We start from the raw sequence: 24,849 nt of genomic DNA, 5'->3' as shown, positions 1-24,849 counted from the left end.
GGCATCTTTATTTCTTAATGATTCTTAATGCATTTTTAATGAAAAGCTCTGAATTTTATTTGAATTTAACAGAAGAAAAGAAAGTGAAACAAAGAATTGCTGAAATTCAAATAAACATTCTTTTATGAAAAATATTAATTACTAAAAGGTTTGTCTATAATGAAAACATTATAATCACTTTAAGGTGTTGGAATCACTTTTTTAGCCGCATGGTGTAATTTTAGATTTACACCATGGTAGATTTCTTAAGAAATATGAAGAACTTATCAGCCTTGTAGTTTCTTCAGCCTCCTCTCCCCATCTACTTATTTTATTATATTATAAATTTATAGCATAAATGTATCATTATTTGTAGTTGGTGTGGGAATCCTAATGTGCAGAGTTGTTTAGTCTTAATTCTGAATTTAGATAGACTCTTTCCTCCTTGTGTCCTCAGTCTTAAAATACTTGCTTTGATTGACTTCTTAGATGGCCTTCTTTTGTCACTGAGTGGGTGTTTTCAAGGTATTTTGAGGCTCTATTCTCTGAGTCTCTTTATGATGAGGAATGTTTTCCTTTTGTCTTTCCTCATGAATAGCAGTTTAGCTAGGTATAATAATTTCAGGTAGCTCTTTCTTCCAGTTAGGAACGTGCAAGTAAAAACTTTTCTAGAACTTCCAGTATGAATACCTTCAACATGCTTAAAGTAATAAAAGACAAGCTTGAAAATGTTTCTGGGGAATAAGAAATTGTAGCAGATGACTAAGCAGATATGAATAAGAAGATAGAATTCTAAAAACGAAAAAAAATGTAATAATTGAAATAGCAAAGGAGAACCTCAAATTGGGGTAAGCTTAATAGTTGACTAGATACAGTTTAGGACAGAATAAATGGGATGACAGATCTGAAGAAATAATCCTGAATGTTCCTCAGAGAGATAAAGATGAAAAATATGAGAGGTTGAAACATGGAGAATACAGCAAGAACTTAGGAAGCATGTATTCCACTCTCCTCTGTCATTATTTTTTTGTCTACTGTTCTGCAAGTTACTGAGAATATCCTATTCTGACTGTGGATTGGTCTATTTTCTTCTTCAAAGTCAGTCAGTATTAGCTATGTATATATATTTGAGGCAAAATTATTAGTCTCAGTACAAATGTTGTATGTTCCTTTGAATTGAATCTTTCATCTATAAGAATTTTTTCTCTTGATTTCTAATAATGCTTTCTTTTTCCTCAGAGTCAATCTCGCCTATTCTTTTTTTTTTTTTTTTTTTAATGTTTATTTTTGAGAGAAAGAGAGCACAAGCAGGGGAGGGGCAGAAAGAAAGGGAGACATAGAATCTGAAGCAGGCTCCAGGCTCTGAGCCGTCAGCATAGAGCCTGATGCGGGGCTCAAACCCACAAACTGAGAGATCATGACCTGAGCTGAAGTCAGACACTTAACCAACTGAGCCACCCCAGTGCCCCAATCTTGCCTATTCTTTTTTTTTTTTTAATTTTTTAATGTTTATTTATTTTTGAGAGAGAGATACAGAGTGTGAGCAGGGTAGGGGCAGAGAGAGAGACATACACAGTATCTGAAGCAGGCTCCAGGCTCGGAGCTCTCAGCACAGAGCCTGACACGGGGCTCGAACTCACGAGCGGTAAGATCATGATCTGAACTGAAGTCGGACGCTCAACCAACTGAGCCACCCAGGGGCCCTGCCTATTCTGAATAAAGCTCTACCAGTTTGCTTTTGGTTAGTGTAGCATGGTATATCTTTCTAACTTTGTACTTTCAACTATCCCAAATCCGTATGTTTTGGATGTCCTCTTATAAATGGTGTATAGTCATTTTAATAGCTTTTAAAATCAAACTGTATCATTTCTGTCTTTAAGATTTTTTCTTAATGTTTATTTTTGAGAGGGAGAGAGTGAGTCAGAGGGGAAGGGCAGACAGAGAGGGAAACACAGAATCTGAGGCAGGCTTCACGCTCTGAGCTGTCAGCACAGAGCCCAACATGGGTCTCGAATTCATGGACTGTGAGATCATGATCTGAGTCGAAGTCAGATGCTTAACCAACTGAGCCACCCAGGTGGCCCACGTTTCCGTCTTTTAATTGGAGCATTATTCCCTTTATATTTGACATAACAACTGTTGTAATTGTGTTTAAGTTTACTGTTTTACTTTCTGCTTTCTAGTTGTTTTGAAGTCTCTCAGGCTGGTTGTTTTAGCATCCCATTTTTCTACTCTTGTTGGTATTTTTACACTCATTTGTAATATTTTAATTGTTCACATCCCTAATTTAAGGTAGTTTCAACTTTTATCCCATAAGTATGTACTCTAGTTCCATTTACTCCTTTCCAGTTCATATGCCCCTGCTATGTACAGATCTGCTTCAACTCATGATGCGATTATGTCCTGATAAGTCCATCATAAGTTGAAAATATCTTAAGTCACAAATGCATTTAATACTCCTAACCTACCAAACATCATAGCTTAGTCTTGTCTACCTTAAACATGCTCAGAATACTTACCTTAGCCTACAGTTGGGCAAAGTCATCTAACACAAAGCCTAGCTTATAACAAAGTGTTAAATATTTTGTACTTTATTGGATACCATACTGGGAGTGGAAAACAAAGGTTATATAGAGGGTTTAAGTGTATCAGTTGTTTACCCTATTATTATTTTGCCCAGTTTTATTCTTTTTGTTCACATATATTAATATGTACATTGCATTCATTTAGATTCATCCAAATAATTACCCTTTTATTACATTTTATCTCTTTACTAATTTCTGGCCCAAGATTATTTTCTTTCTGCCTAAAGAATAACTTTTAAGGAGTGCCTGGGTAGCTCAGTTGGTTAAGCGTCCAACTTCAGCTTAGGTCATGATCTCATGTCTCATGAGTTCAAAGCCCCACATCAGGCTCTATGCTGACAGGTCAGAGCCTGAAGCCTGCCTCAGATTCTGTGTCTCCCTCTCTGTCTGCCCCTCCCCTGCTCTCTCTCTTTCTCAAAAATAAATAAACATTAAAAAAAATTTAAAGAATAATAACTTTTAAGTTAGATCTCCTAGTAAAAGTTTTTCTCATTTTCTTATCTGAAAATTTCTGTTTTGCTTTCATTTTAGAAGTGCATGTTTTCTGGATACTGAATTCTACATTGGCAGCTATTTCCTCTCTGCACATTGGATATTTGTTCGATTGTTTCCTTGAAAAGCCATGCTAGGTCATGTGGTTGCTCCTTTAAAGGAGATGTTCATTTTTTCCTCTGGCGGCTTTTAAGATTTTCTGATTGTTCTTGATTTTCAGCTGTTTTACTGTAATATGCTCTGTATTTACCCTGCTTTTGTTTTTGGGGTGTTTTTTTTTTTGACTCTTGAATCTGTGGGTATCTCTTACCAATTTCAGCAAAATTCTCAGCCATTCTTTCCTCAATATTATTTCTGCCCCCTTTTGCCAATCTTTCCTTCTGCATCAGCAGCCATGCATAGGATAACCTTTTCATTGTGTTCTCTCTCTTCCCTTGCCTTCTGAGTTAGCCATCTTTTGTCTTGCTGTGTTTCATTTTGGTTTCCTTCTGATTTTTTATCCAGTTTTCAGCCATGTCCATTCTGTTGTCAACCCATATAGACTGAGTTTTAAATTTTGGTTATTTTGTTTTTCAATTACATTTACACTTCTTTTTGAAACTTTCTTTATCCTGATCTCCTATGTGTTTATTATTTTCTTTATATTAAATATAATTTATTGTCAAATTGGTTTCCATACAACACCCAGTGCTCATCCCAACAGGTGAAGTATTGTTTGTTTTTTATTGTGGTTTTGTTAATATAGGCTTCTTTTCTCATATTTTGGATTTTTTAATTAATAAGCTACATATCATATTAACCATACTGCACAAATAATTTGGGTTTTACTATGATTTTATTTTCTTTTTTTAAATGTTTTTATTTAAGAGAGAGAGAGAGAGAGCATGAGTGAGAAAGAGGGAGAGAGAGGATCTTAAGCAGGCTCTGTGCTCAACACAGAGCCCAATGTGGGGCTTGATCCCATGACCCTGGGATCATAACCTGAACTGAAATCAAGAGTCAGACAGTCAACTGACTGAGCCACTCAGGCACCCCTGATTTTATTTTTCACCAAAGAAAATTTCTGTTTGCTTCTTGGGAAGAGAGTAACATAGTATACCTTGATTTTGGATTTGGGTTATGTAGTTGTCTACATTTGTCAAAAGTCATCACGTGGTCCACTTAAGATTCGTGCTTTTTGTTATTTATAAATTTTACTTAAAGTACCATAAACAAAGTTTTTTCTTTTCAAGTTTTTACTTAAATTCAGTTAGTTAACATATATGGTAAAATTGGTTTCAGGCATAGAATTTAGTGATTCATCACTTACGTGTAACACCCAGTGCTAATCACAACAAGTTCCCTCCTTAATACCCATAACCCATTTAGCCCACCTCAACCTTCAGTTTGTTCTCTCTAGTTAAGAGTCTCTTATGGTGTGCTTCCCTCTCTTTCTCTTTTTTCCTTCCTCTATGTCCATCTGTTTTGTTTCTTAAATTCCACATATAAGTGAAATCATATAGTATTTGTCTTTCTTGGACTGATTTATTTTGCTTAGTGTAATACACTCTAGCTCCATCCACATCGATACTAATGGCAAGATTTCATTCTTTTTGATGGCTGAATAATATTCCAGTATGTGTGTGTAGGTACATACATATGTGAGCATGTATATATACACACACACATATGTACCATATCTTCTTTATGTATATATACCACATTCATTAGTTGATGTACTTTTGGGCTCTTTCCATAGTTTGGCTATTGTTGATAATGCTGCTATAAACATCAGGGTGCATGTGCCCCTTCAAATCTGTATTTTTGTATCTTTTAGGTAAACACCTAGTAGTGCAGTTTCTGGGTCATAGGGTAGTTCTATTTTTAACTTTTTGAGGAACCTCCATTCTGTTTTCCAGAGTGGCTGCACCAGTTTGCATTCCCACCAACAGTGTAACATCTGTCGTTTTCCTGTGTTGTTAATTATAGCCATTCTGACAGGTGTGAGTTGGTATCTCATCATGGTTTTGATTTGTATTTCCCTGATGATGAGTGATGTTGAACATCTTTTCATGTGTCTGATAGCCATCTTTATGTCTTCTTTGGAAAAATGTCCAGTTTTCCCAACACCATTTGTTGAAGAGACTGTCTTTTTTTCCATTGGATATTCATTTCCTGCTTTGTTGAAGATTAGTTGGCCATATGGTTGTGGGTCCATTTCTGAGTTTTCTATTCTGTTCCATCGATCTTTGTGTCTGTTTTTGTGCCAGTACCAAACTGTATTGATGACTACAGCTTTTTAATATAGCTTAAAGTCTGGAAGTGTGGTACCTCCAGCTTCGCTTTTCTTTTTCAAGGTTGTTTTGACTATTTGGGATCTTTTGTGGCTCCATACAAATTTTAGGATTGTTTTTTTTAGCTCTGTGAAAAATGCCAGTGGTGTTTTATAGGGATTGCATTAAATGTGTAGATTGCGTTGGATAGTTCTATTTGAACAGTATTTGTTCTTCAAGTCATGAGCATGGAATACTTTTCCATTTCTTCGTGTCCTCTTCAATTTCCTTCGTAGGTGTTCTATAGTTTTCAGAGTACAGATCTTTTACCTCTTTGGTTAGGTTTACTCCTAGATATCTTGTTGTTTTTGGTGCAGTTGTAAATGGGATTGATTCCTTGATTTCTCTTTTTGCTGCTTCATTATTGGCATATAGAAATGCAACAGATTTCTGTACACTGATTTAATATCCTGTGACTTTGCAGAATTCATGTATAAGTTCTAGCAATTTTTTGGTGGAGTCTTTCGGATTTTCTACATAGAGTATCATGTCATCTGTTAATAGTGAAAGTTTGACTTCTTCCTTGCCAATTTGGATGCCTTTTATTTCTTTGTGTTGTCTGATTGCTGAGCCTAGGACTTCCAGTACTATGTTAAATAATAATGGTGACAGTAGACATTATTTATTTCTACTTTAATCTTTATTATTTCCCTTCTTCCACTGGCTTTAGGTTTTATTTTCTGTTCTTTTTTCTAGCTTATTTAGGCGTAAGGCTAGGTTGTATATTTGAGACTTTTCTTGCTTCTTGAGGTAGGCCTGTATTACAATAGACTTCCCTCTTAGGACTGCCTTTGCTGCATCCCAAAGGTTTTGGACTGTTGGGTTTTCATTTTCATTAGCTACCATGTGTTTTTTAAAATTTCTTCTTTAATATCCTGGTTAATCTGTTCATTCTTTAGTAGGATGTTCTTTAACCTCCATGTATTTGTGTTCTTTTCACATTTTTTCTTGTGGTTGACTTCAAGTTTCATAGTGTTGTGATCTGAAAATAAGCATGGTGTGATCTCAATCTTTTTGTACTTGTTGAGGGCTGATATGTGACCCAGTATGTGATCTATTCTGGAGAATGTTCCATATGAACTTAAAAAAAATCTGTATTCTGCTGCTTTAGCATGAAATGTTCTGTATATATCTGTTAAGTCCATCTGGTCCAATGTGTCATTCAAAGCTATTATTTCCTTGTTGGTTTTCTGCTTAGATGATCTGTCCATTGCTCTAAGTAGGATGTTAAAGTTCCCTACTTTTATTACATTATTATCGATGATTTTATTTATGTTTGTTATTAATTGATATGTATTTGGGCACTTCCAAGTTGGGGGCATGAGACTTACAATTGCTAGACATTCTCATTGAGTAGATGCCATAATTATGATATAGTGCCCTTCTTCAACTCTTGTTACAGCCTTTGGTTTAAAATCTCGTTTTTCTGGAGGCACCTGGGTGGCTCAGTTGGTTAAGCGTCCAACTTCGGCTCAGGTCATGATCTCATGGTTTGTGAGTTCTAGCCCCACGTCCGGCTCTGTGCTGACAGCTCAGAGTCTGGAGCCTGCTTCGGATTCTGTGTCCATTCTGTCTCTGTCCACCCCCCTGCCCCTGCCCTGTGCTCTCTCTTTGTCTTTCAAAAATAAATAAATATAAAATCTAGTTTTTCTGATATGAGTATGGCTATGCTGGCTTTCTTTTGATGCTCTTTAGCATAATAGATGGTTTTCCATTCCCTCACTTTCAATCTGCAGGTGTCTTTAGGTCTAAAGTGAGTCTCTTATAGGCAGCATATAGATCTTGTTTTTTGTCCATTCTGATATCCTATATCTTTTAATTGGGGCATTTATTCCATTTACATGTAAAGTGATTATTGACAGATATGAATTTGGTGCCATTGTTTTATGTGTAAAGTTGGTGTGTATGGTGATGTTCTCTGTTCCTTTCAAGACTTTGTTGCTTTTGGCCTTTCTTTCTCACTCAAAGAGTACCCTTTATATTTCTTGTAAGCCTGGTTTAGTGGTCACAAACTCCTTTAGTGTTTGTTTGGCTGGGAAACTCTTTATCTCTCCTTCTATTCTGAATGACAGCTTTGCTGGCTAAAGTATTCTTGGCTGTATATCTTTCCTATTCAACATATTCAGTATATCATGCCACTCCCTTCTGGCCTGCCAAGTTTCTGTGGAGAGATCTGCTTTGAACCTGGTTTTTCTTCCCTTGTAGGTTAAGGACTTTTTTCCCTTGCTGATTTTCAGGATTCTTTCCTTGTCTGTGTATTTTGTAAATTTTACTGCGATATGTCTTGGTGTTGGCCAGCTTTTATTGATTTTGGTGGGAGTTCTTTGTGCCTCTTGGATTTCAGTATCTGTTTCCTTCCCCAGATTAGGGAAGTTTTCAGCTATAATTTGCTCAAATAAACCTTCTGCCCCCTTTTCCCTCTCTTCTTCTTCTGGGACTCCTACAATATGAATGTTGATATGCTTTATGGAGTTGCTGAGTTCCCTAAATCTACATTTGTGGGTCCACTACTTTTCTTTTCCTCTTATTTTCAGCCTTATTATTTTTCATAATTTTATCTTCTCAATCACTGATTTGTTCCTCTGCTTTGTCCATCTTGTTGTCATTTCATCCAGTTGGTTTTGCATCTCACTTATACCATTTTTACTTCAGCCTGACTAGCTTTTAGTTGTTTTATCTCTGCAATAAGGGATTGTCTAGTGTCTTCTGTGTTTTTCTCAAGCCCACCTAGTATCCTTATAATTGTTTTAAAATCTGATTCAGGCATATTACTTATATCTGCTTTGATTAAATCCCTGGCCATGACCTCTTGTTCTTTCCTTTGGGGTGATTGCCTCTATTCATGTCATTTTGTCTAAGTCACTGTTCTTTTATGTATTAGGAAAGCCTGTTATATTCCTGCTACTGAGAGTAATGGCTATAATTAAGAAGGGGTTCTATACTTTCCAGGGCCTGGCATTTTAGGAAGTGTTTCACAGTGTGTATTGTGTTTTGTCTGCTCTTTCCCTCAGGTCAGTCCTTTGCAGAATTTTCTCCTTACCTGAAGTGTGAAGTTATTGGACCCTATTTAGTTTATGATGTTTTAAGTAGGTGTGCTTTGATCTGCTTGTTAAAATAAGCCTGATCCTGGAGCACTCTATGGTCAGTAGACTTCATGCATGCAAGGGGTTTTGCTGTTCTTCTGGGGGAGGCGCCTGCTGCACTGGTTGTCAGGCTAACTTGCCCTAGTAAAGATGCACCTGCAGGGCACAGTGGGGTGAAGCTTGGTGTAAGTGGCTCCAGCCTCCATGGGAGGTGCTGTGTTGCTTACTGAGGTTGGTCAGTGCTGGTGGGCAGGAGATGAAAATGGCGTCACCCCACTCTCTTGTTCCTGAGCAGGTAGTTTGCACCTGCCGCTGTTCAGGAAGCCCTCATTGAAGAGCAAACCATCACCTGTCTTGTGTCCTTGGCTTCCATTAGATCGTGCCTTCACTCTCTCTGTGTCTGAGCTGTGTGCTGGCCAGGCAGCACAGTACCCCTGTGTTTTATCTCAAGCACCTGATTAGGTTTCAAAACTCCAAATTTTAGGTACATGGCATGGCACAGACCTATGCTTATCCTTTGGGGGAGCATCTCACCACACTGTGACTAGTGCTGATTAATCCCAGAAAAGCAGTTGCACAATCACGTGGTGTCTCAAAGCTGGCATCAGGGTTTGCTGTCTTTGGCTGGTGTCTCTGTTCCTATGCTAATGAACGGCGCAGCACAGCTGCCAGCGCCTGCCAGCTCTTTTGTCCCTTGAGAGTCTTGCTGCCTCTCCCAAATGCACTCCGGTAAGGGAAACTGTCTCTCCCAGTGTGACCCAGGAGATCCTCAAAGCACACGGTTTGCTCCCAGGCCTCTGCCCTCCTTTCCCACAGGAGCATCACTATGCCTGACAGGCTCTGCCCAGCAGTGGTGCAGACTTCTAAAACTTCAGACTTAGAGCCCTGCTGTATGTAAAAACTTGCCACTAATAATCAGCTGCTCTGGTTTTCTTAGTCAGTCGTGTTGGGGAAGTGTTTCTCTTGTGCAATCCCCTGGGTGCTACTTTCTCTCTATCTCTTTCTCTCCTTTCAGAGATCAAGTTTCCCTCCCCTCTGCAGCACCATGATTCTTTTTTCCCTGGAATTAAGTTTCTGAAGCTCCTATTTTCCATGATGTGTTTTCTTTACTACCTCTGTTCTCTCGACATTCAGGTTGATTTCTTGGGTGTTCAGAATGATTTGATATTTATCTAGCTGTGTTTGAGGGATGAAGCAAGCATAGGGCCCCCCTTCTGCTCCGCCATCTTAACCAAGGCCCCATAACAAATTTTGAACTCTAGTCAGCGATATGCATGTTGAAATGTTTAAGGGTGAAATGAACTGATGTCTGCAGATTTCTTTGAAATTCATCAAAAATAAAATGTATTGAAAGAAGGAAAGATAAGGGTAGTTAGACAGATGTGTAGTAAACAAATCTAGCAAATGCTAATGGTAGAATCTAGGAGGTAATATATGGGTATTCACTGTAAAACTATTTCAACATTTTTGTATGTGTGAAAATATTTGTAATAAAATTTTGGAACAAAATTGGAGTCAGACACCATTGTACCTTGTCATACTCTTCTTTGTCTTTGTTGATCTTTCTTTTTTAGAAAAATAAACTAATGTTTATTTATTCTTGAGAGAGAGACAGACAGACAGAGATTGGGGGCGGAGGCAGAGAGAGAGGGAGACACAGAATCTGTAGCAGGCTCCAGGCTCTGAGCTGTCAGCATAGAGCCTGATGCAGGGCTGGAACTCACAGACCGTGAGATCATGACCTGAGCCAAAGTCAGATACTCAACCAATTGAGCCACCCAGGCACCCTGTCTTTGTTGATCTTTCTTGAGATACAAGTCAGAATATTTGTTACATTGATATGTTGCAGTCTTGTAACACAGATTCCTTTATTCTGGAATTTGATGTGACATAACCACCATCTATGGAAATTTGTATATTGCCTAAACCTTTGTTACACTGTAATCTGCCTGTAACTGCATCCTGTTTCATGAACATTAAGGACAGTATTAAATCTCTGAACCTTGATATCAAAACCTAGAATCATTGCTAGCTAACTTTGTAACCCTGGGAAAATATCTCAGGTGTTCTGGGTCTCATCTTAATGCCTCATCTATGGAATGAAAGCATTTGTTGTAGTATTGAATACTTTTCCTTTGTGTTCACCCCTCAGACAGAAATATTCCTTAGAGCAGATACTCAAAAGGAAATACATTTTCCCTTTAGCTTTTTGTTTGTATTTTTGGAATCTTATATTAAATCAAAATTCTTAGTGCATATGTATAGGAGATTTGGTAATGTTACAAAGTCCACATAAGTGTGCACAAGGGGCTCTTGTTAACGTTGGTGTCTGTACTCACTGGTGTGCTGGTGAATGTTGAACAATTGGCTCTTAATAAAGGAAGGTAGGGTGGGAGGGAGAGAGGAAGAAAAGAAAGAAGGAAGGGAAAGTCAAGGAAAGGGAAAAGCCAAAAAAAGAAAAAAGAAAAGCTCTAAATTGGCAGCATTTGCCAACTTCTGTGTTGTAAATATTCCCTTTGTCACCAGCACAACATCCCTGAACATGGAGCTGGGAAGAGGGGTGACACTTGGCTGCAGCTGGCTGCAGTGGTATGATGGCTGTCTTATAATCGGTTTTTGATTCATTGGGAAAGGTTCCCAGTTGTATAGTGTTTATATAGCCAAATAGCATATCTGTGTATGTATGCATGGTCGTTATTTTGTGAAAAACTTATTCAGAATACAGAAGTTAATTTTAAGTTGCATCATGTTTTTTTCTGGCCCAATTATGGAAATGCTTTTTTTCCTCAGACAAGTTTGGTGTGCACAAAAATACCTGGCCCCGTAACTTTCAGAGGAAAATCTGAAATTGGTGCTGACTGGAAATGTCTATTATGTGGCTCTATAGTGATCTGAGCTGGTGTGGAGTTAAAGAGAGTCTTCTTTTTTTTCCTTTTAGGCATTCTTGTTGCCTTCCTGTGACATAGCTGTAACAAGGAAGGTAGTTCAAGTGTACCGAAAGTGGATCCTCCAGGACAAACCTGTGTTCATGGAAGAACCAGATAAAAAAGACGTTGCCCAAGAAGATGCCGAGAAACTAGGATTTTTAGAGACTGAGAGCAAAGAGGTAATATGTTATCACCAGTTATTTCAGCTGGGAATACACATATTATAGCAAAGTATACCTGGTCAGCCAAGGGGCCAGTCAGTAGGACACAGGCAGGTGGATCTCTTTTGTCATAGCTGATGCTCTCCAGTTGCTGAGTTCCCTGAGGACCCGTTTCAGTGAGGCTGCTGCTGTGCTCTGTTCAAGGTCATCTCCTAACCTTCAGGCTAAGTCCATGTGTATATCTCAGCTTCGTTATTCAGTATTGCTCGGAGCTGTTTTATAAACCATCGTATTTTACGGGTTTCTGTATGAGACTGAAAATGTCACTGCCTAAGTATTGACGTGTTTAAATAAATAGCATATGAGAAACTCAATTTAGAATGATTGGGCAGCCTTTTCTCGTGCAGTGGACTGTTCTACAGCAGTTAGGATGTTAACACACTTACAAGGACTAACCCAATAATGAGTGTTGTCTCCTCCATAAATAAGCCTCACTACAGGGCTGGCTGCTGTCTTCAGAGTGGGTGCTATGTGAATGGAACTTTTAGTCCTGGTTAGGTAACGCTAGTAGCTGGAGAAATCTAAAATGAAACAGTGGGACCTCTTCCTGAGACACAAAAGAAACTTAATACCATATTTATATATCTGGCATGCTATTTTGAAATCTAGTCTGATAAATTATTTCTAAAAGTGGGTGTTTGTTGTAGCAATTAACAACAAACATTTAAAAATATTTGCAGGGGCGCCTGGGTGGCGCAGTCGGTTAAGCGTCCGACTTCAGCCAGGTCACGATCTCGTGGTCCGTGAGTTCGAGCCCCGCGTCAGGCTCTGGGCTGATGGCTCGGAGCCTGGAGCCTGTTTCCGATTCTGTGTCTCCCTCTCTCTCTGACCCTCCCCCGTTCATGCTATGTCTCTCTCTGTCCCAAAAATAAATAAAAAAACGTTGAAAGAAAAAATTTAAAAATATTTGCGGCCGAAGGCATATCACTTTTAAATATCTATATTAATTCCATAGTTTTAATTTTTCAATATTGGTGAAATCATTTTAATAACTAGTCATGAGGCCAAGACAAATAGATAGACAAATGGAATTTATCACACATTTTAAAGGTCTGTGTTACAGGCTCATTCAGTCTGGACCTTTATTTATTCAGCATATACTAAATGCTAGGCACTGTTTTAGTTAGGTACTGGAGGTGGTGAACAAAATGGAAAAAATCTTGCCCTACTAAAACCTACATTCTCATGAATTTTGGTGAGTGTAAGGAATTAAATATGCGAACATGTGCTTCTTCCCCCTCTGTTAACTGATTTTTATCTTCTGAAGACCTCCTCGGAAAGTTCCCGTCATAAGCGCTCTTCCAGTTGGGGACGCACATACTCCTTCACGAGTGCAGTGAGCAGAGGCTGTGTGACAGAAGAGGAAAATAAGAACGTGAAAGCCGGGGCCCAGGCTATGCTGCAGGTATGCATCTGGCAGGAGACATAAAGGCCCCCAGTTGGAGTCCACTGAACATTTGTTTATTGCGATAGTGACATATAAAGTATGGTGATATATTTAGCCATCTGTCAGTAAACCGCTCTCAAGTTCTCTGAGTTTTCTTCCTGATTTCTTACCTTCAGTTTGTACAGATCTTTCTCTAGTCAAAGGAGACCTACGAGTGGGTTGCAGTTTCTTCAGAGGGATTGTTATGCAGTGAAATGGCTGAGATCTCAATCTGAAAAAAATATTTTCTGAACACATATGGGTAGTTAGTCAGTGACCTGGACTCTAATTTGAAAGATAATCATGATGATTATATAGTCTTAAAAGGAATATTATTCTTAAAAATTGCCTGTTTATGAAGAATGATAAAAAAATGCTCCAGTTTTTAGATATTTATCTGAATGAATATATAACCAATAGAACAAATGCCATTTGGGAACATTGGAAAGAGAAACTTTGGCTGATCACTTAATCCTATCCCAGACCTCAGGATTTTATCTCAGAAATGGGGATGAGGAGATTACCTCTTGGGTCCATCTAGGGTAAAGATTGTTAGGAGTATAAGTGAAAACACAGAGTGCATCTGTTTCCTCTGCTCCCTGGTGCCTCATCCTCCCCCCCATACTCACCTTTCTAGTTGTGTCCAGTTAGGCCTCCCACACAGAGGCCAGGCATGAGGTCTGGTGATGGCACGGGCATGGATTGTGTGTTGCCGGGTTTTTGCTGACACTGCTTCTGTCATCTGTCTCTTGATAGGATTTCTTATCATGAAACCCTTTTTGCTTCAAATTCATTAGCAGTTTACTATAACTATTGAATTTTCTCATTTTTCAATGAAAATCAGCAAATAATTTTAAATTAACTAAAAAAAAAAAAAACAAGATGATTTTACTTGAGTAGCTTCAAAGAGCTTTGGTGCCAGTCGGTAGTATAATCTGTGCCCCCCCTCCCCTTCCCCCCTCTGCCAGCAGAGAAGTATGTGTAGGAGTCCCTTCCCTGTGTCCCTTGTTAGCCCTTGTCCTCCAAGTAGGTTGCCATTTGCTGTCATTAGCCATTCCACTGCCAGTGTCTCCCTAGGTTCAGAAGAGTGTTAATTTGTTTTCTGAAAGGCTAAGTTACATCTACTTGGCTGAACCAAGAAACAAAAATTCCACTTGATTATAGCACAATAATTTTTAAAATGTTTAGTTTGGATTATAGTAGCTATTTTTGGTTGTTGTTTTTTTTTTTTATAGTAGCTATTTTTGTTCTCTTTGTGTCCAACATTTTTGCTCCTTTACTTGCTTTGTTAGGAAAAAATGGCCAAATGGCAGGTTTGATAAGATCATCTTCTTCTGCAGTTGCTGTTTACAAGTACAATTTGAACATATTAATTTTTTTTTATTTTTTTAAGTTTATGTATTTATTTTTGAGAGAGAGCATGAGCAGGGGAGGGGCAGAGAGAGAGGGAGAATGAGAACCCAAGCAGGCTCCACACTGTTGGCAAAGAGTCCGACGCAGGGCTCCATCTCACGAAAAGTGAGATCATGACCTGAGCTGAAACCGAGAGTTGGATGCTTAACCAACAGAGCTACCCAGGTGCCCCTTTTTTCTTTATTTTTACCTTAACCAATACTAACATGGTAGTAAGAAATATTCATGGACCTGGCATTTTGATCTTTTTTAAAAAATAAAATGAAAGAAGTGTATAACATATGAAGACTCCTCACTTTTACTTGGGAATATGCAAAGTTTCAAATTCAAATCGAGAAGCCAAATACATTGAGTTAAAAGGATCTGTCTTGCAATGGATCATCTATGATGTACTTCAAAAAAGACAGCCACTAAAATTACACTAAAATCACTATAGTTGGTTAGTCAGAAACTTCTTTGTTTTCCTTTTCCCCACTTGAGGGCTAGTAAATTATTTGCAATTGCTGTTATCATCCATTATCAACTTTTATAGTGCTTATTTAGTAATCTTTCTAAAAAATTGGGTCATAACACCTTTCTAGTCTTGCATAAGATAATCTTATAGGTTCTCAACATTTTAGTTCACCCACTTGACTTTTGAGCGCGTTTATTTTAATCTCTCTAGTCAGTTTGTACATCCATTTTGAGATGTTGTGTTAATGAGTTTCATCTACAGGTGAGCCAGAGAAGTAGATCCTTTGAGTTTGTACTGTTGAATACAAAGGAGACTTAAAAAGCATAGGATCTAGATAGATGGTACACATCCATCTATCCAGTCATCACCAGACTGACAACTCAGAATCTCCTACATTGAGGGGTCACTGGTGTCATCTTTGTCAGCGGTAACACAGTGTTATATTCCTGTAGTGCCCCAAGCAGTAACTTACTGCATAACAGCCTAGATGCATGCTTCTCACAGTTTTCTACTGAAATACCACTGACAGAAGGGGACAGTGAACTGGAATCCTAAAGGTCTGAGGCAGAGTATAGAGTGGTTGGCTGATTAAATTTTTTAAGACCTGTTTTTATTGTGAGAACTCACTTAGGTTTTATATCTTACTACCTATTAAGTTCTCATATTAAAAACATATGCACCAAGAAGCTATGCAGTGTCGATCACGTGGCTTTGGCCATTTCCTGGCTCCCTAGAGCCCCTGGAGGTCTGCACCTCTGTTGTATGCTGCTGGCCATGCTTACTGCCAGCGGAGTTCATGTTCTGGGAGGTCCAACAACAATCAGATGTTTTTCTCCAGCCACTGGCCAATCACTGCTCGTCTTCCTCTCCCCCTCCCCCACCTCCAAATGTCTCACCCAGAGGTAGTGAGCCTACCTTGTCTTTTCCCCCTTTTCCCATGAAGGAATGTCAAAAAGAAGCCTTCAAAACCTTTTCCGATTCATACGTTTTCTAAAGTTGCAATGTTAATATGCATTAATAATTTTTTTCTAAGGAAAGGTCTTTCAGGGGTCTCAGTTGTTTAAGTGATTCTAAGAGAAGCATTTTAAAAAATCTTGAGTATGTGTTGGTACCACTTGCCTTAATTGAAATAACTCAAAGGTGACTCATTGGTAGAGGAAAATTAATATCATTATCTTTAAGAAAAATTTGTTCAGATTCATATGTTTAATTACACTTTCTAATGTAAAATTTGTTGATTTCAAGGTATTTTTGACAAATGCTGCAAATGTCTTTTTGCTGGAACCATGTGCTGAGGTTCCCATGCTCTTGAAAGAACAAGTCGATGCCTGTAAAGCTGTTTTGATTATTTTTAGGCGTATGATAATGGAGCTTACAATGAATAAAAAGACATGGTAAGTTTATTTCAAATTAATATTGTAAAACAGATGTTTTTGTTTTTCAAAATAATAATTAAAATGTTAAGACCTCCATTTATTAAATGGCTTTACAAAGTTGACAATAAGATGATAGTCTTTGGTTACAGTTTCTGTGAATTATGAAGAAGGTAAGTATCCAGTACTTTGATAGTTTATTTATTTCTATTATTGGTTTTAAAAATATTCCTGAATTAAAAGTAGTCATATTACTTAGTAGATTTTTCCATTTTAAACTGTCATTAGACTGTTTTGTGGAGAAACAATATAACTGGTGTTTTATAAAAACATTTTTTGTAAGCCTAGGAAAGGTTGTTAATTGCTCTGAAATGTTGTTAACTTATTTTTATTGCTTCAAATTTGAAGTTTTAAACTCACTTTGGAAAAAACAATTATTTTAAATGACAGCTTGTCAGAATGAGTGAATAAATAATGCAGTCAGAAATACAGTGGTGTCATGAAAATGTGCTTATGTGAAGTGTTTTCATTTTCATCCTTTGTTTTTATTTGGTGTCTGTGTGTTTATAATGTCCCTAAAAACATTGCCTGTTTTAAAAACAGTGCCTTAGGTTTTTCCCAGGCCCTTGTCCCACAGTGAATGTATCACCCCAGCTTAGGAGGGGGTTTCAGAGTCCCCTTTCTTCGTGTCTCTTAGTTCTGGTTGTAAAATGTCTCTCCGATCTGTCCTTTGCATGTTCCTCCCCTCCAGCCCTGCCCAGGAACAGCCTGGCTGTGGTCAGTGTCACTGTCAGTGACTTTTGGCTTCTGTGCTCAGTCCACGGAGGCCACTGCAGACCAGCACTGGTGCCCACTTCCCTCATGGAAATCCTCAGTGGGGCCCTGTGACCAAGCCTGTCTGATGCTTTTTCTGGGTGGCCTTGAGTCAGTGCCAGGGGTACTTTGGAAAGGTCTGTGTGCAGTTGGTGGAAAGCATAGAAATGAGACAGGACTGAGCTGACAGGGGTCTCTAGGGCTCCAGAGTCCAGTCCTTTTCTTTCTCAGTGAGGGAAGGGTGGGCCTAGAGAAATCCCATCATGCAGAAGGTTCACTAATACAGAGACCATGGGAATCAAAATGATTATTTCAAGGCATAAATTCCTCAAAATTCCTGCTTCCTCAAGAAGCAGTTGTTAAAGCTGGAAATACTGTGATGAACAGTATGACTTAAACAAAGTTAAATGCTGTGTCAGTAACATTGAGAGTAATGAGAAATGCTGGTATGCTGTCAACAGAACCATCTGCTCCACGATAGCACAGTTACAGCAATAGTATTTTTGATGGCTTTTTTTCTTTGAAAACGATGAGTTCAGTATATCTTAGTACCAGTAGTATTTTGATTGTCTTGATAATTTTTTTTTTTTGGTGGAAATTCTGAGATAAAGTTAAGCAATTCTTCTCTGATCTTTAATAATTCAGAAATTTGCAGGTTAAAGTATTTAAAAAAACCCAATTTATAGAAATAGATGAAAATACCAAAAAATAATCAGTAGAACATAAAAAGAAGTGTGACCTGTTTCCCTAGCAGATTTCCTTATGTATTTTAGTGCCAGACAATGCCTGAATTCCCTTCCTCCCTTCTTTCATCCAGTAAATAACTACTAAGGTTCTGCTGTGAGGACGTAGGGCGAACTGAACAGACAGTGTTCCTGCCCTTGTGAGGTTTCTGTCCTCAGACTGAGAGACATAATGAACAAAGAAGCAATTTCAGTGGTATTAAGCACTAAGAACAGTGAAGCTGGCCAAGGGGACAGAGTGGAGGGTGGGGGAGTGTTTTTCACCAGGTGCCTGAGAAGGCCTAAATGAGCAGTGCCCTGAGGGAAGGGAGGGATGAGCCACTGGGAGTTCTGAGGGAAGGGCTCCCTAAGGAAGGAACAGCAGGTTGAAAGTGTGGTGTCTTGTAGGCCAGTGTGGTGGAACAGAGAAAGGAGAGGGAGAGTGGGAGGGGGTGTGATGGGGGCCAGCCAGAGCCAGGTTGTGAGGCCTGGCAGACCACAGGAGGAACCCTGGCTACCCCTCTATGTATATAAGGGTAGGACACAATCCAGTTTATGTTTCCAGAAGATTTCTCTGACTTCCTCTGGAGGAGAGAATGCGGTGGGGCACAAAATTTGTGGCCATAGCTGCTGGCAGCTTATACTAGGGTTGTAGCCAGGGAAGTGCCAAGAAGTGGAAGTGACAGTGAGCAGCGTTGTGTGAATGGGTAACAGTACCACATGTGTGAGAAGATGGGGACGAAGTAAGTCCTAAAGAGCGCAGGAAACCCTATTTATTCTTCAGGGCAGGGACAGCGCACACGCATGATTTCACATGCTTCCAGAGAAGTTTTATACTCGTGGAATTCTCCTTTGAGGAGGAGAGACCAAAAGTCAGTGTTTCACAAAATAAAAAAAAAACAAAAACAAAAACAAAACAAAACACAAAAAACCCAAACTTAAAACTGTCAAAACTGTTAGGAAATGTTTTTTCCAAACTGGAGACAATTTTTTCACCCTCATTTTCTTCCAGAAGACTCTGTGTGGGAATTTCATGGCTTGCCAGGTTTTCATGGGTTCAGAAATTAAATTAACCCTGTGTCTTTGTCAGTCATTGCTTTGGTCAGATTTGCATTTTTTTGATAGCAGTTCCCATGACTGAGGTTTTATTTGAAAATTATGTCTCTTGTTCTCTTCATGTTCATAGGATGGATATGTAACCATTCATGTGGAAAGGATTGTTTTTTGTTGTCTTAAGCATCGCATAAATGTGAGCAGGCAGTGGTGACACCAGGGCCTGTGACAGGGGCCTGGGTACCCTGAATATGGTGAGGGTCATGCTGCCCCCAGCTCTGCACCATTTCTTCCCTCATTCTCCTCTAAGCTGTCTACTCCACACACATGTGCCCAAGATCTCCCATGGCTTGCCAGCTCTTCTTATTCCATCTAGAACCCGTAGACAGCATGCAGCACAGGCAAATACTAGAGCAGAGTTATGAATGTATACCAATGGATAACTCTGGGACGAAAACCAAATGGTTAGCTACAAATATGTCAGGAAACCCTTAGAGGTCATTGTACCATGAGAAGCTTAATGAGATTCAACGTCATGTTAAGGGAAAACACTGTCTCAATATGTGGGGTATGCGAAAAGTATAAAGTAACTATGATTTGGAGATCTGTTCATTTGACCTAGACTAGATTACTTTGTCCAGTTCCTGATTTTATCACTAAAGAGCATGTAGACCAAGGAGAAATTTATAAAGGTGAACAGGCAGTTAGTGTATAAGACCTCGAAGGAGAAGTTAAAAGGGGTGATTCCCCTCAGAACAAAAGGACCTCCCTTATATACAAAAGATACAGTGTTCTTGGTTTGTAGAGAATTGAAGAAAAGAAAAAGTGAGCAAACACGCTAATATGAAGAGTGTAACTTAGCTGTGAGAAAGAAAAATACCTTTTGGCTGTTCTGAAGAACTTATTGCTGTTACCCTAATTAGCGGTGTTATTTGGTGTCTTCATGCCCTGTGTTGCAGACTCAGCATCTTCCAGGCACAAAGCTCCATGCCTCATAGTGAACAACAGTGACCTTTCCAAACCCCCCTACCTGTGAGTTCCTCTGGAGTTTAGTCATAGTATGATACTGACTGCATATCTCCCCAGAATGAGGACCAGAATGTCCCATTTTATTTCCTACCACAAAGATAGATATGGAGACCTCACAGGTTAAGTAAAAGAATGGATGGGAAAACTTAAGGGTGCTGCGTAAGTTCACATGGGCATAGCTATTCACTGAACACCTTTAACAGACTGGTGTAGTTGGAGAGACAGTCTTGCCTCCCTGTCTGACGGGGATAAAATCAGGCTAGGATGATACCTGTTTTATCCTGCCAATCAATGTGGGCACAGGACACATATTTTTAGAACTGTTGTAACATAAGGTGGTTTGTTTTGATAAAATATGGTATTCGTTATAAAGTTGGCATTCAGATTGTTAATACTTCTACTCTGATTACCAATGTTGCTGAATTCTTAAGAGAATTTCTTGTACCTATAAATGAAAGTGCTTTGGAGACATGATTAATAATATGAGCTTTTATTTTGGGTGGCCCAGGGAACAGATGTTGCAAATACTACTCAGGATAACAGAAGCTGTCATGCAGAAGCCAAAGGATAAACAAATAAAGGACTTGTTTGCCCAGAGCTTGGCAGGGTTACTGTTTAGGGTAAGTCTCTTTATTAAAACACTGCAAATGTAAGAAATGAATCATATTTTACAGCAAAATAATTTTAATCATTGAAAATTTTAAGAGTAACATTAAACTAAACTTCTAGAAATTTTCCTTCTTAGCTTTGTCTTGAAGGTTGTAATCTATTTTTTACAATTAGAACTAGGTTTCTTTTAGGCCTTCCCACCTGTCTGCCATCTACTTCTTTTGATTTGTTGAGGTTGGTAGAAATTAGGAAGATAACAAGAGCTGATGTCCTTGGTCGAGGGCCAGGTAGATTTGAGGAAGTAAAGGGTAAATGGAAGCATGGGAATGGGGATAAGGTCAGGGAGTGGTTCAGGCTAGACATAAAACTGTGAGAGCTGTTGGTATGTTGGGCTATGTGTTTAAAGTCACAGGACTGGGTAGGGTCACCATAGAGAGAGTAGGTGTCCTAGAGAGGAAAGAGCCATCCATCTCCATGATTGGTGGAGGAGAGGAGGCAGCCGAAGATGCTGAGAAAGGGTGGCCATGGAGCTGGGGGGGAAACTAGCAGAGTATGTGTCTGGATGCCTGGAGATAAGTATTGAGTAAGAGGAGAATGACCAGTTCACCATTGGTTTTGACAAGATGTTGGTGGTTGTAAATGTTCTAGGGGAATGAGGCCCACTTAGAGTGGATGGAGGAGAAAATGAGACCTGGGCAATAGAGGTAGCAAGTATAGTCAGGACTTTGCAGAGGTGGAAGGGAGGAGGAAAAGGAGAGCCAGCTGAGTGGGCAGCATACATGGAGGACAAGGTTTAAGGTGTGTGGTTTTGAAGTCTGTTTGCTTGCCAGTGGGCATCATCCAGTGAGGACAGCCTTGGAGGGAGAGAGAGGAGAACTACAGAAGTGAAGTTGTGAATGAGGTGAACAGGGCCTTAGGTGGGAGCAGAGAGCCAAGGAGATGGGTGTTTCTTACATCTCACAGGGTGAGAAGGGTCAAGAATGCGAGTAGTCTGACATCACCCTCAGGGGAAGAAAAGAGGCAGATGATGAACTAATTGCATAAGAAATGGAAGTTTTAAAGGTCCTGAGGGTGGTAGACTATTGCAACATTGCTTTAGAAAGCACTAGTATTTATGGGATGCTCAGAATTTATGAAGCATTTCTAAAAGAGAACAGTGTGAAAAGACTGGAAAACTGTGATGTTCTATATAAATAAAGGCATTCATACAATAGATGGGCCTGCTTTGAATTAGTAGGAGATAGCATTGTGGATCATGAGCTGGAAGTGATAGATGCAGGGAGGAGAAGTCAACCTCCCTCCTCAGTTGACTCGAAGGTGGATTTGGAGATGTATACAAAGAGCATATCTAGAAAAAGGTAGGATATGGCGGTGAAGGTGGCACAAAGAGAAACTAGTTCTTTAAATAAAGTTATGTATTCCTATTGTTAACACAGGAGAACCCAACTGTTCATATTAATTTTTAGTAGTTTAATAGGATTGAATGATTTTGGCTTGATGAGAAATACATGAGAGGCTGCAGAAATAATTGGCATGTCCTCACTTGCCTTCGGAATAGGATAATCACTCTTATTCTGATTGCCTTGCTTAGTTATTAGATATATGAAGTGGTCTACCCATTCTTTTGTGTGTATTCAACCTTGCCTCAGGCGTGGTGCAGACCATTTGCTTTGCTGCCCGTCTGGATATACAAACACTCTGCTCACTTTGCTGTAACTCTCATGGAGAGTTTCACTGTCGGCACCTTCTTCTCGGTCTCCCAGCCCTGATAGGACTGAAGCTGCCAAGTGATGTGGGCAGAAGTCAGGCTTAGGGTAGTGAGTGCTTGGGCCTCATTCCTCACCAGTTGCCTGGCCCTGCATCTATTGGTTGTGTTGGAATTGGAGCAAGAGCTTATCACTGAATTAAGCAAGAATCTATCGTGGAGTTCTACTTTTTGTTTGTTTGATTAGTTTTGATTTGGGAGAAAAATCTCCCTTATTAATGGAGGATCTTGTCAGATCTTGAAAATTAGTTTTAAGTCCGTGATTGTTAATGATTTTGATGACATTATTTTGGCCATGGATCAGGAAGAATGTTTAAATTAAGAAGCAGCCATAAAATAGTGGAGAGAAGAAGAGCTTTTTGGAGGTAGACACAGAGTACCGAGCTCTGGTACTTCCTGGCTGTGTGGCCTTAAGCAAATCACTTCGCCTTTCTGAGTCTCTTCCCTAATCTGTCACAGTCAGGAAAGGACAGGGTTGTCCTAAGAATCAGAGCAGGTTCATCTGGGATTTATGATCATCTGTTGACCTCCCAAGCCCTTTGTGGGATCCAAGGGAGGAGAAAAATGTGAAAGGTCTGGACAGCTCTACCAGGCAATGAAGTGGGCATCATCTTAATTCCATTCTAAAATTAAATGTGCCATCAAATTATTATTTGTTCACTTATGTAGACGTCTACAATAGCCAGATGCTTGATTTTAAAAATTTGAATAAGGAAAGTATTAAAGGGGACAGGAAATTTTGAGTTGCCATTATCCTTTTATCTTTTTCAAATTTTTCCTCTAACATATAGTTTTTTCTCTATCAGTAGATAACTTGGGTTGGCACAGTTCCTTCAAATGAGTTAAGTTTTATTTAGATATTTACCAAATAATGGTGTTTGTCAGAAATGATGTTTTAACCTGTTATAAGTGCTAAACAGGGCCTTATGCTTGAAGGTCTCGAAGTATATCAGGAAACTTGGACCATGCTCCTTCTACTAGAAGTAGTATAGTATTTAAAATTACATAGTCCCCCGAGTGTGGTGAGTAGAGAAATGTAACAAGTGGTTGGCCAGGAAATGTATGTAAGAAAAGGAGTGGCTTATGAACACATGTATTTTTTTACATAGTTTGATAAAACATGAATTTCAGCACTGGAAGAACTTTGGAGATGCTCTTATTCGGTTTTTTGCTTTTTATGATAAAGAAAATGACTCCAGAAAAGCCAAGTAAATAGCCCAGGTCACAAATCAAGTTAGTGACAGAACCCAGAGTCTGGGGCTCTGCCTTTCCCTCCTCCTCTTCGAAAAGGGTAACTTATTCAAAGGGCACCCTGCCTTCGTGCACACAGGTGCCACCCCTTACCCACACACTGTATGTTACTGTTTTGCTCTGGGTTCAAGTGTTGTCAGCAGAGACTTACGATGGGGACGATTCACCAGGTCTGTGTATACATGTTTGTGAGATTTGCTAAGATGAATTTTATAAGCTGTGGGAAGTCACTGTTCTGTGCTTGTTTTATAATTAGTCAATAAAGTGAAGCCAATGCAAGATTCCCAATACAGGGTGTCTTTTACCACACAAAAACTCTGCTTTTAATCTGAAGCTAGTGCTGTAACCAGACGTGAGACTGAGTGCTGGTAACATTGCCAGTTTCTCCTTTTTCCCCTTACTCTGCTAAGATTATCTTTTTGAGCTACTATTTATTAATTTTATTGTGTATATGCACTTTATGGTAATGCCCTCAAACTCATTTTGAAAAAAGGAGTATAAAATTGAATAAACAGAAGATGGCATTGTAATCATAATAAATAATACTTAAAAAATATTAGTAATAATGAATGATAAAATTATTTATTTTTTCTTTTGCACTGTTCTTAATTTTAAAAAATTCATCCATCTTAGAATCAGATTGTAAGTATGAAAATTTAAAACCTTGTTCTCAATATATTTAATGATTTTAGCTCAACTTTCACATTTTCCCCCCTTTAAAAAGTATGGTAAACATGAATTGAAACATAGAGAAAAAGTACATTGCATGAGGAGTCACTTTAAATATGATTTTTCAAGTGGTCAAAACAGGCCTGCATAATTACAGACTATTTTCTAGTTCTCAGAGTTTTCCTGAGATTTCCTTAAATTTTTTTCTTAATGTTTATTTTTGAGAGAGAGAGAGAGACAGAGTGTCAGAGCACAAACAGGGGAGGGGCAGAGAGAGAGGGAGACACAGCATCGGAAGCAGGCTCCAGTCTCTGAGCTGTCAGCACAGAGCCTGGTACGGGGCTCAAACCCACGGACCACGAGATCACGACCTGAGCCAAAGTTGGACTGACTTAACCGACTGAGCCACCTACGTGTCTCCTCCTATGTGTATCTTAAAGAAAAATTTCTGTTTAATTAAAAAGCCAGCTTACCCCTATCCCATGCATAGGACAACCCCCATCAACTGCGGGGGTCTGTCTGCATCCGGGGTGGGCAGAAATATTTGCAGGTTGGCACCTTAACAAGAACATTAAGCTCTGACAATGGATTGGGGAAGTCACACAAACTTTGGGTATAAAGATGCCCTGTAGTAAGATTAAGAAAGCCTTTGGGGCTCACCTGACATGGACTT

At 39.1% G+C, this 24,849-nt stretch overlaps 1 protein-coding gene across 8 annotated transcripts in view; it reads left to right on the top strand.

Moving 5' to 3' along the window:
* Nucleotides 1–24,849, top strand: part of RALGAPA2 (Ral GTPase activating protein catalytic subunit alpha 2) — a 322,541-nt gene that overhangs the window by 88,779 nt on the left and 208,913 nt on the right. For all 8 annotated transcript variants that reach the window (XM_042980989.1, XM_042980987.1, XM_042980988.1 and 5 more), the window contains 4 exons: nucleotides 11,390–11,557; nucleotides 12,867–13,004; nucleotides 16,138–16,286; nucleotides 20,391–20,502. In XM_042980989.1, coding sequence (XP_042836923.1) covers nucleotides 11,390–11,557; nucleotides 12,867–13,004; nucleotides 16,138–16,286; nucleotides 20,391–20,502 — 567 coding nt within the window. The remainder of the gene's footprint in view (nucleotides 1–11,389; nucleotides 11,558–12,866; nucleotides 13,005–16,137; nucleotides 16,287–20,390; nucleotides 20,503–24,849) is intronic.

The sequence above is a fragment of the Panthera tigris genome, chromosome A3 (genome assembly GCF_018350195.1).
Source record: "Panthera tigris isolate Pti1 chromosome A3, P.tigris_Pti1_mat1.1, whole genome shotgun sequence".
NCBI lineage: Eukaryota > Metazoa > Chordata > Mammalia > Carnivora > Felidae > Panthera > Panthera tigris.
The sequence above is the reverse complement of the archived record's forward strand: the minus strand, read 5'-3'. Positions and strand labels throughout refer to the sequence as shown.